At 39.5% G+C, this 12,548-nt stretch overlaps 1 protein-coding gene across 4 annotated transcripts in view; it reads left to right on the forward strand.

The window, feature by feature from the left end:
- sema5ba (sema domain, seven thrombospondin repeats (type 1 and type 1-like), transmembrane domain (TM) and short cytoplasmic domain, (semaphorin) 5Ba) overlaps window positions 1-12,548 on the forward strand; it is a 190,348-nt gene that overhangs the window by 121,895 nt on the left and 55,905 nt on the right. For all 4 annotated transcript variants that reach the window (XM_055031592.1, XM_055031593.1, XM_055031594.1 and 1 more), the window contains exon 9: window positions 3,940-4,225. In XM_055031592.1, the coding sequence (XP_054887567.1) occupies window positions 3,940-4,225 (286 nt within the window). The remainder of the gene's footprint in view (window positions 1-3,939; window positions 4,226-12,548) is intronic.

The following is a 12,548-nucleotide window of genomic DNA, read 5'->3' on the forward strand; positions in this document are numbered from 1 at the left end:
TTCAAGTATGATGAAATATTGATTTACGATGCAGTTACTCCCACTCAGCTTTCTCGGAAGTGTCGCTGACGCATAAAGTTTGCCTAATAGAAAAACAAAACATGTTGAGAACTTCTCTCATTTGTACAGTAGGTGAATATATAGAGAGAAGAGGAGATCTTGCATCCTCAAAACTGAACTTTCTTTGTTTTGGAAGCAAAATGCTGACAGGTTTGTCTTTTCCGCTCTCCGTTCAGAACCTTCTGCCTCACAGGCTTGAATCTCACGTTTCCTCTTTTTTTATTTTACTTTCTGCAGCGCTGCGCACAAGGACAATAAAGCTCAATAACTGAGCAGCCCTCTGTGAAGGTGGCGATAAATCCCCTCTGCCGCCAGACCTCCAGTAACTGTTGCCAAGATATTATTTAATTACACAGAACTGACACGTTATTGCGTATAAATTTCACCAACTGCAATTTTATAAGGTTTGCTGTAATTTTTTAAGTGTATCCATCCATTTGGGGTGGTAATATCCTCCGAGATCAACGGGGGAGGGACGATGTGTATATACTGGATGGCCAATCCATTGCAGTGGAATATAGACATAAATATGACAAATAATGCTGCACGCACAAACTGCCATCCTAAGGGGAATTTAGAGGGACTGATTTACCTGAGATCCCTGTTGTTGGATGGTGAGAGGAAGCCAGAACACACTATTATAAGGAGAGAAGATTCAAAGTACTCCTAGAAATCCCGGTGGAGATTTATTGCTGTCAACTGTACTGCCATGCAGTTCTGGAGGATTTTTACATGCTTGCTTTTGAGATAAAAATGATCAGACTACCATGCAAATTTCATTATGTTTTGTTTTTTTCCTGACATGCAGTTTGATTTCGGGGACAAATTTCACGCTCAATGCACTTCGCATATAAAGCCAGACAAATGTGGATCATTGCTTTTGTTGCAGCAACGCTTGTTGGCAACAAATTTGAAAACTTATTTATTTCCTTCAAACTAAAGAAAGGAAATATTTATTTCCATTAGCACATTAGGCGATGTGAATCCTCCATTGTCCTTTCAGACCAGAGCATTCAACTTAGTTCAAAGAAGCTAAGTAAAAAATTTTGGCCCAATGTTTGGGTTAAAAACATCCAACTTCTTTCCCAGTAGCATTTGGGTTAAAGCTGCAATATGTAACTTTTATAAAATATGTTCTTTACATGTTTGTTAAATATTATGCTTTGACAGCATAATATTAGACAGCTAGTCTGTGAAAGGATTAAGCTCCTCCCTGAGCTACTATTGTCCCACAGTTCTCTCTCGGTCAAAAACAGCCAATCAGAGGTGGGAGGAGAGTCTTACCGCTGTCACTCAAGCTCGTGTACATGCTGATAAATTTGCTATTGCTGGCAAAGCAACTTACCATTTCAGAAAAAAACATTTACCCACAGGGAAGTAGCTGCAGCGAAGCAGAGAGCAAAGGGGAAGTGGTTTGGAGGATTGTGTATACAAGCATGATTGACAGTACTAAGACCCACCTCTTGACTCTGATTGGTTGTTTCTTCTTAACACTGGCAGCACTCGAGATAATCTGTGTTATGCTGTACTGTCGCATCATTTATTTAAAAAAAAAAAAACTTTTTATAAAAAATTTTAATACTTTTTTGTTGGGTTATCGTGCGTATTCCTTTTGCCCTCTTAAGCCAGAAAGCATTACTCGTCTGTCAAATATGAATGGATTATGCTGTATTCTTTCAACATTTTCCACATTTGACTGTTAAGTCGCCTTTGATTTAGTGCTGCTGCGTCTGATTGGCAACATTATCTGACGTTGCTTCCCCAGCGCTTCACCGGTCAGGCAGGAAAAATGGGTTCACGGCTTGGCGGGAAGCGCCTATGCACCAGAACATGTCATCTTTTTCCTCTCTTTGCCTGACGTAAATATTGTGTGCATAAACACACAAAGCTCTTAGTCAGGCAGGTTATTGCTGAATGATTTACTTTGCTGAGCTAATAGACACATAAGAGGAAAGCAGTGTTAAAGCTAGCCTTTAGCCTCAGGGAAGGAAAAACTGATGCTTCTTGTTGATCTAATTGTTGCAGTGACTACATGTCGACACTAATTAACCCTCTGTAAATTACAATAGTCTCAATTAACTTGTTTTTATTGTTGGTATTGTTATTAAGTGACGCCTTTGACTGCTTTGTCTAAGAATGATAGATGCACTCAGTCTGTTCTGCTTTCAGTGCGATGTTTCCTCGTCGTTATTTAGAAAACAAACTGATTAGGACGTTCACTTGATTAAACCTAAACAGGATAAGTTGATTAGATTACCTGCTAAATTAGCCGACGCTGCTTAAAGACCCCCGCGCCATGTTTCTGCAGAGTAATCAAAGAGGGAGAGAGAATTATAAAACTTCATTACAGCTTTTAAAACATTTTTTAAAAATGCATCCCTTCTGCAGCTGATTACCTCTTTGTTCTTTTGTTTTATGTCCTGCATTACATCTTAATGGTTAACACGCTCTGAGTGTGTGTGTGTGTGTGTGTGTGTGTGTGTGTGTGTGTGTGTGTGTGTGTGTGTGTGTGTGTGTGTGTGTGTGTGTGTGTGGGGTGTGTGTGTGTGTGTGTGCATGTGTGTTTATGTTTTTAAGTGACTGTTGCAAAATTATTTATGTGCATGCATACGTGTGAAAATTAAGGTTTTCATAATTTTGCTGTCGCTGCTCTGCAGTGGTGGAGAAAATACTCAAAAATGTACTTAAAAGTACAAATACACACAAAAATGTACTCTAGTAAAACTCAAAGGACCACATTAACAATTTTACTTGAGTAAAAGTAAAGAAGTACTGGCTTTTAAAAATACTTAAGTATTAAAAGTAAAAGTACTTGCTGAATGCATTACCTAATTGCTAATACAATAGCATTAAGTGTACCTATCATATATAATTTTAATACATCAGTAATGTGCCATTATAATGAACAATACCACAGATAAAGCATGTTTTTATCATGTTTACTCTCTGTAACATAACTTAGACTTAGACGTGATTCTATGCATCATAATTTCAGGGATGGTGACATTATGATGAATCATCATAATATGATGCAGCTTCACATCGTTCTCTTGGTTCTGGATTCTCTCATGGATTTGTTGTCGACTGACCTGTAAAATCAAATTGTCTCTAAAAGTTCTAGTTTCCATGAGTAAAAAAAAAAAAACTTTTCTTTTTAGCAAGGTTAAAATCTTAAGCCTTGAGGAGGCTCGTTGGGTTTCCGGGTTTCACAGAAATGCTGTGAGGTCCAGAAAGAGGATTTAACTGGAAGTGCAGTTGTTCTGAAGTTCCTGATAAATGTTTCTCACAAAAAGTCTCCAGAGTCCCTGGACAGAAACTCTGACATATGTCCACCAGTAGACATAATAATGAAATTAATAATTCATCATTAATTTTTAAAAATTTGTGCCAGAAACCGATATAATGGCTGAAGCTGTTTAATTCCTTTTCAAACTATTACTTAATTTCTCCTCATCCTTGTTTTGCAGTCTCTTACCTGGCAACCCGTCCAGCAGGCGGACGTTAATCATCCCTGCGCCATCCAGGGGCAATAAAAGCACCACAGGCAGCCAGTTTTAATGGATTTAGCATCAAAACAGATTTATGTGAAACTATGTTTATATCTTCCACTCTCCTTCGCTCTCTGCAGCATCTTCTCTTACTTACTCATTTGCGATGGAGGTTCCTCTTTTCAAAACCAGCCTAAGCAGGATTGCGCCCGTAGAAATTTCAAGTCCTTGTTGCAATCAGAAATGTGAACAAAGGTCAAAGCAATAGCGTCCAGAAGATGAATGTTGCAAACCTCTTTTATTATTTTTTTTTTTTTGCCTTTTCTCCCCCAGTCTCTAGATCCACATAATGATCTTCCTGTCCCTCGTGTCTCACCCTTCCCCACTGCAGAGCCCCACTTCATCTCCGCCTATGACGTCGGCCTCTTCACCTTCTTCTTCCTGAGGGAGAACGCGGTGGAGCACGACTGTGGCAAGACGGTGTACTCCCGCGTGGCCCGGGTGTGCAAGAACGACATCGGCGGGCGCTTCCTCCTGGAGGACACCTGGACCACCTTCATGAAGGCGCGGCTCAACTGCTCCCGGTCCGGAGAGATCCCATTCTACTACAACGAGCTGCAGAGCACCTTCTACCTCCCCGAGCAGGACATCATCTACGGCATCTTCACCACCAATGTGTGAGTGGATTTCGACGTATGTCACACGCATTCGTCGCACTGGTCTGAGGGTTTTTTTCAACTGTTTTAGGGTTGAATCCAAAAATCACATTGGCTTTGCTCAAAACGGGTTGACTGAAGAGAGATATCCCTGCTGCTGAACATATGAGCCGTTCGAAGAAACAGAAGTTCATGCCCTGAATTTTGCACAATGAAGATTCAAATTTCAGTTTCTAAGTACTTACCCTTATCAGTTTTTATTACTCAATTTGCAGAAATCTAATTTTGTGTCATTTAAATAATACTTTCTGTTAGAAAACAATTTCTTTTCCCCTCCTAAAGCCTTTTTTGGATGAGAAATGTTATCAGAGATGAACTGATGAAGTCACAAAAATATAATCAATTTAGTCGAAAGATCAGATTTCTCTAAATTAAATTGGAATAGAAAACTTGAGCTGACCAAGAAAAGTGGGCGTCATTTTTGGATTCGGTGGTACAAAATAGCCATAATTCACTTGAAAAAAAATATGGACCACTTCCAGTCAGTAAATCAAATTTTATTTGTACAGCACATTTCAGGATCAAGGCATTCACTTCATAAAAACACACAAATCAACAATCGAAACAATCCATTTTTCCAAGTGTCATTTACACATCAAAATGTTGGTTTATTATTCTTCCATGTTGTCCACTCTTCAGTGTCATCTATAATTAACATCATTTTAAATGATTTAGAAATCACATTTGCTTCCTTTAAAATTCATCAACTCTTTGCATATGCAGGACTAATTCTAAACGTCATGATCGACCCCACTTCATGTTTTGGTTCTCAGCTGCATCTTAAGCTCATCTCTTCAATCTCTGCATCATTCAGTGTTACTCCAGAAACTAAGAAGTCCGGCAGGTTCGTCTGGATTGGTTTGTTTAGTACTTAAGAACTATTTGTGTTTGAATAAGCAAAATGTGGCTAAAATTTCAAGAGGGGAGTTCCAAAAGGTTTTCTTCTCGGCCCTATTTTTTGTGCTTTAGTTACTTACTTCAGATCTTTTGTATTTCGCTCTTTGGTTTCGTTCTGCTTTTAAGCACTTTTAAGACTTCAGCTGGATGTCCGAGTTTGAAAAGGATCGAATCCTGGGTGTCGGATCGTTTTGTTCTGTTGAATAAGCACAAAGAGGTTCAGGTCAGTCAAGAGCTCCCATCACCTTTTTGTGTGTTTCTTCCTGCTTGGAACAGAAATCTGTTTCACGATCCAGTTTGGACTTTTAAAGTACTGGATCTTTTTCTTACCTACTCAGACGTTCACCAAAATGATTGCATTCAAGTTTTTCTGCACACCTTGTTGTGCTTGTACTCTGCTGCAGAAAGCTTCAGCCAGACAGAGCTGGCTAAAGCTCTTCCAGATGGCCGCGGTCTTCGCCAGGCCTCCAAACTGCAGGTACAGGTTCAGACTCTGTTTTGCCTCCTGGTGACGGAAGAAAAAACAAAAAAAGATATAAAATAAGAGCTGCTTAGGTGGACAAGCCAGGTAGTTTAAATTGATAACAGAGACCAAATGTAACATAACATCAAATCACTGTTTTCAGAGAAGTATGGAAATGAAGAAAAGTCAGGGAATTGTTAGTCCATTATTTCAGCTCCGATTGTTCAATAGCAGTACTGTGAACATGAATTAAACATTTTGTTTCGTCTGTTTGCTTCAGTTGAAGTCTGCCGCTGCTCCTAGTGCGGATACGTGGCAACGGCTCTCATTTGTTTTCAATTTCATACGCTGATGCGTTCATGGAGCTGTCCGTGGTCCTGAAGGCGCCGGTGGAGCTGTAATTCTGCTCTTCTCCTGTTATTACACCTCAGCCAGTTTTGCCGTGACACTCTCCTGCCTGCGCACTATTCAAACCGTATTCAAACCATATTCGGACCGGCCCGCTGTGTAGCTTAGTTCCGTCTCTCTGGACAGAATAACAAGCGGGAGTTATTTGTAGAAACACAGCCGCTCGCGACCGTGAAATATTGATTCCTTAAAGATTTCCGTGATAACCCGGTTGCGCCAAAATGCATCTTTTCTGAAATGTGTTATTGGAAACGTGACCACATTGACAGATGTTTAGTGTTAGCTGAGATTGGAGCATAAAGTGCCACTGAGGGGAAAAATAAAAGCACTGAGGACGCCTGCTGCTCCTGCACATACTGATGCACGGTTAAAACTGAGTTATGCCTGAAATCCCACCTCTGATACGGAGTGGAAATTTCAGGCTCAGACAAAATACGCATTCGGCTTTACAACAGGTTCATTAGGATTTATTACGATCTCACTGGAAGCAGAGGGAGAGGCGTGTTTAATGTGACGCACGCCTTTGCAGACATGCGTTTGTTTGTTTCTTTTCCTGCAAACGAGGGCAGGAAATGTAAACAAATATTTTAGTAATCGAGTGATCTAGTGATTATTCTTGCAATTAATTGAGTAATCAGATAAAAAGTTGTAAAATAAAATATTGGTTAATCTGGCATGACACTGATGTTACTATCAGACATCAATATCAGTCCAGTTCTTAATTTGTGAGCATCCAGTTATTCAACAAAAAACTAAAAAACTCAGAACTTTAAAAGAAATCTGAATGGAGCTTCTCATTAATCAGATCATGCAGATTCTCAGGCATTGAGAAAATGGATACTAAAGAATGAAAACTGAACCGTGAAGCGGCGCCACAGTCACAACACGCTCCCTCCGAGGTCAGGCTTTACGATCTTCACTGTTTGACATGTTAACAAACAGTGTTGTCATGTCTTTTAGTGAATTTGAGGCTCTCATGTCTGAACACACTTGCACACGCCCACACACACACTCCCTCATTTTGTGCACTTGCATTCCTCTGTGTGCTCTGCAGCACACAGAGGAAACCAATTTAATGAGAATTTTGTAATAACAAGATGTCAGTTTGTGGGATTTAACGGCGCTACGTATCCCCAGACAGTTCATTATAATCTGCCAGGCCTCACACTAATTATTAGTCATGTTGCTTCCTTACTTGGAGCTTCTTTCCAAATCTGTTACCTTGATTGTAAGCCCCCTGTGGGCAATAATTTGCTATAAACTTTATTACTATTATTTGTTATTTATTTTTATCCGCAACAAGATTTGCTCTTTTCCCTTGAACCATATATTAATCACGTAAACATGAGTAGAAGCAGCAACCAGGTCAATAGTCTGTTTTTATTAACTTGTGAAAATAATCCTTGAGTGTTTATGGAATACCTCAAAAGAAACATAAATACTTTTTAACATTTATGTAAAAAATAAAATAAAATACCTAAATCTCATGAACGTCCAGGGATATTTTTACTTAAATTTGCTGCAAGCTTAATGCGAGACGCTTTATAATGCTATTGTAGGTTACATATTATGAAACAAAGAAAATTTTTAAGAAAGTAAAAGTTAAGACTAATATGTTGCTTATTCATTTGAAATTTCCCACTGAGCATTTCGCCTGCAGGAAACTCACACAAACTCAAACAAGCCGCCGCACTGCGACGTCTTTTCGTCGGCCTTTCACGTTTTGCATCTGCAGTTGGCCCAGTGTTTTTCTTTTCCCCACCTATGCACAGCAGAACTCGCAGAGAGAAATCCTCAGCGTTTTCAGCCTCCCAGCTGTTTGCATCGATCAGCGCGGCTCCGAGTCGAGCCGCAGGCCGAGCAACAGCTGGTGGCGTCGCACACTTCGTCACAAACAGGAAGCGCCCACATCCAAAGTTTGAACGCCGCAGACGTCTCCTCTGCATTTTGAATTTAGTTCAAACTCAAAATGATGGGATGTTCTTTTTGTCAAGAGGAATTTTTTTTTTTGTCTAAATCATCCTTTGGGAAGAAAGAGTTTTCATCACAAGGGTCCCACACAGATCTCCTCCATAACTCAGTTTTTCGGTGTTCATTCACATTTCCTTTGCTTGCATACGAGCCTCAGCAGTGGATCTCTGCCTCTATGTGCTGTTCAATATATATATATGTATATATATACAATTTTTCAAAATACCTTTAATCAAAAGAAAATGCAGTTTAGGGAGCTGAAACACCTCGGTGCAACTCTACTCCATAAATTATTTGCTACTGTTCGCAATGAGGTCAGAAGAAGTGCTGTTAAATCCTCTGGGTGCTGATTGGCTGTACATCACAGGCGTTTTACATCACAGCTTTATGGTGTCGAACATCCATCACTGCCAAATGTCAGCAACATTTAAAATTCCAACGCAGTCCAAGTGCTTCCTCGCTGCTCGCTGTATGTTTTTTTGCAACACCATCTGCACTTTACCTGGAAAAGCCGTCTGTTTGCTCACATTTTGTGATTGTTGTCGCACTTAAGTTTGAGAAATTTTTATATGAAACAAAGATCTCCACAGTAATTGCCAAAATAGCAATGAAAAGAAAAAAAAGGTAGTTTGATTATATTGGTAATCTCAAGTGCAACATTGAAAAAAGCGATAAAGAACTTAATCAACTCATCATCTGAAAACTGCATCTTGTGTGGCTCAAATTATCTTCATCTGATTTTTAAAATGACTTTGTTGATCAATTTCGTCCAAGAAAACTGCTGATCCATTCCAAATGAAAGGGATTTTGGTTATGTTAACTTTGATTTGACGCATTCTCAATCTGCCACATAAGTTTAACTCTCTGGAAAAGAAAAACAACACAAACATTCTTGCAAACTGCTAACCTTACAGATTCAGCGTGTGTGTGTGAGGACGTCTCGTGTTTGGTATTCTAGCGTGTGCTGCTCTCTGTCAGGGGAGAAGCTGAATTGTGTCTTAAACCTTCTGCTCCCTCACCTGTTAATCTGCCAGTCTTTGACACTGCATGGCTACCTCCTATCAGGCCGCAGCCATTTTCAGTGATAGATAGAACAAGCTAGAGGCAGCAGCTATTTGGAGAGCGAGAAACGGAGAGAAGCGCACAAAGCAGTCTGGGCGTGTAGAGAGAGAGGAGGTGGAGGAAGAGGAGCGAGATGAGAGGATGTGATGAGAAAAATCACGACGCTCCAAGCTTTTTGTCCTCTTTCCATTGTTTCTTCTCGCCTATCTGAGGGGACTCGCTGGCCTTTTCTCCAAAACCCGCTTCCCCTCGTCAGGGTTTGGGTATATGGTAATGCAATCACCAGAAAACATTGCCTCCATCTGTCTGGCCTACATTGAGCAGCCTCACAGCTGCTCCCAGGGGTTCCTCTGTGAAGCCGAGGAGGGAAGAGTTGGAACGGCGCTGGTTTTCCTTCCTGTCCGCTCACGCTCCGGCCAAGACGTCAGCGCCGCGTCCGACCCGCTTCCTGCGTCCGTCCTGCAAATAAGTGACACGCTGTCTGCTTTGTGTGGCTGACTAGTTTTTCCTAGTTTGAGTGTGATTTAAAAATAAGTTTTTCATCTTTTATTCAGCTGAAGAAAAAGGGAGAGGATAGATGGTTAAATAAATCGGTAGCACTTTAATTTGAGGGGCTGTGCATGAGTCTGACATTACCCGTCACGAACATGAAGGAGTCTTTATGAATATTCACAACTGTTTTTCTTCAACTTATTAGGCAAAAAACACTTTTAATAATAGTGTCATTATTTTATCAAATGCCACTTTGTGACAACAATCATAAAGGCGCCTTCATGTTTCTGACAGTGTCACCAGTAAAACACCTGAAAAGTGTGACATGCGTTTGGACACCCACAAACAAAATACAACAGAACTATTTGAGGCCACCTAATTAGTAAATAGAGTCCAGCTTTTTTATGACTTAATGTAAATAAATAAGTAAAGTAAATAAAAGCCAAGTCAAAGTCCAGACCTGAATCTAAACGAGAATCTATGTAAAATACCTGGAAACGGATGTTCACAGATGCAAAGCAGGTAGAAAGATATATTTTTTAAAAAACTAAAAAAAAAAAACCTTGCAGCTGTGACTGCAGAGAGGAGCAAATACATTCACTTCTCAGATTTTTATTTGCAAAGAAGTTTTGAAACCATAACTGTCTTTTCACTTCAAGCGTTACGTACGCTTGAAGAGGAGCTTTAAGCAAAGGCAGTTTTTAAACTTGCTTTCCTTTGGTCGTGTATTTATTTTTAAAGTCATTTTGTTCATTTAATCCACCCAATGGAAAAACATTGTCAACAGGTTTTGGTTTTCACCCCATGCAAGAGGACAGAAGTAAAGCAAGACTGAATGCTGGAGCCTTCAGGCTGTTGCAGAAGGAAGGTTTTAGCTCTCTGCTAAAAAAAGAAAAAGGGAAAAAAAAACAAAAAAATCCACTCAAGTCCTCCGAGCTCGGTCTTTTAATTAATTCTGGGGCCTTATTGGTAGGACCCCGATGCGGTGGGCTCTGCCTGGCAGCGAAACCCTCCTGTGGACGTGTATCACCTGCCATTACCGACTAATTATGAACATCCTTATCTTCTTGGCGCTTTCGCTGACCCACCACTTCACCCCTCGTCAGAGGTTCTCATATCCAAGAGGCAGTGGGTAGAAGAAAAAGAAGAAGAAGAGGTGGAGGAGGAGAGGAAGCGCTTAAAGAAATGATTCATGAGTTTATAGTTTTGGTTATTATTTAGATAAAAACTATTGTTTTTGTTTTAATCCCACATAAACTCCTTCTCTGTTTTTTTGTTCTTTTAGTTAAGCTAAATTTGAAAGTCTTTTGATAGGAAAGAAAATGACAGTCAGGCTAATTGTTGTAAATCTTTAGTGCACTACATTCAATGCCTAAAGTGATGCAGCCTGGAGGGTTTTATGTTTGCGACCATTTTTAACCAGGCGTGTGTCCGGATGAAATGCTCACAATTAAACATTATCAGCATGATTTTACAACATAACGATCCCAGAAACATTTTAATGAAGAAAAATTCAAAAAAACAAAACAAAACCAATTTACACTACAAACAGCCTCTTGTAATAACTGTATTTATATTATTAGCATTCATTCTTATTTTGCAGATATTTTTTCGTCATTCTATTAAGTGTAAATGTTGATATTAGCTGGACAGCTGGCCTGAAACTCTCATTTTGCCAACCGTCGTTTGAAAGTGATGCTGCCTTAATATGAGCAACTTTAGTTTCAATCCAATTTGTTTTATGATTGCAAATATTTCCAAATATTATAATTGATCTTCTTTGTCAATGAGAAAAAAAGTGTAAGAAAGAGTCGAAAACATGAAAAAGCAGATCTGTCATTGGATCATTCTAGCACTTCCTTTGGCCTCTCATTGAATCAGTATTTAAAGAAAATAGACAATATGAAATTGTTTAAAACTGGAACTCTTCAAAACTTTGATTTTTATTTGGATTTGACTGGCGTGAGTTAATGGTAGGATTAAGACAAGGTATTTTATTCAACATATTGTCACTGCTGAAGTAAATTAAGGAACAGAAGAAACAAATATGCATTTCTTTAATCATTTAGTTTAAGAATTTTAAAAAGGTGTTTTATTAAATTTGGCCTGGAAGACCTTCAACCATCCGTCACGTTTTCCGGTCGTTTCTGTTGCCCTTAATGTCGGTGTTAGCAGCTTCGTCGATGAAACAAACAGACACTTAACCAAATCGACTGAAAATAAAATCAATCCTAATGTTATAACGTGTCTCAGTTCTTAATGGAAGAGGAGCTACGTCCTGTCGTTTCAAAGTGTGAAAGCGACTCTTTGCGATCGGCGCGGCATCAACAAAACGTCCCCAGATGTAAAAGGATAAATGATTTTACAACTATGGTTGATTTGATTTGATTTCTTCACAATGTCCTGGTTTCAAATTGAAGCTAAAGCTAACAGCGAGCCTTTCATCCAACAGTAGGCGGAGCAGCGGAGTAGTTTACGGGTGGATTATAATAAAAATAAATAGATTAAATGCTCATTATTTTGACCAAAGGCTGTATCTCTGCCTCAACTTTCGTTGAGATGTTTTTCCTGATCATTAAACCGATCAGATCTCTATTCCGTTGTATTGTTTAGAGTTGATGCTGCTGGCTCCATCTGGCTGCATATTGACCTATATGGGTGTGCATTGTAAAAATATGTATGGCTAATGCCGACGGCCTCTGTTCAGTTTCTGGTCCCTGCAGCCTTGTGGCTCTGCTGAGTGGGCCTTTTTTCTGCCTTTTCTGCTGTAATGGTGGCTTTTCACTGAGGATGAAATATTGGCCTTAATGTGGATTTTAGCCGTTGCCTTTTCCCCATAATATTTCATATGAAGTAGAAAACATAGATGGACTGAGTCAGCAGTGATGTAAACAGGAAAAGGTTTGTATTAAAAAAAATGCAATCACAAATAAAATTTGCTCTTTTAAAATTTCCCAGACAAAGTATAGAACGCAGTTCCACGTCGGTGGG

The sequence above is a fragment of the Poeciliopsis prolifica genome, unplaced genomic scaffold, assembly GCF_027474105.1.
Source record: "Poeciliopsis prolifica strain line A6 unplaced genomic scaffold, Auburn_PproV2 SCAFFOLD007, whole genome shotgun sequence".
Classification (NCBI taxonomy): Eukaryota; Metazoa; Chordata; class Actinopteri; order Cyprinodontiformes; family Poeciliidae; genus Poeciliopsis; species Poeciliopsis prolifica.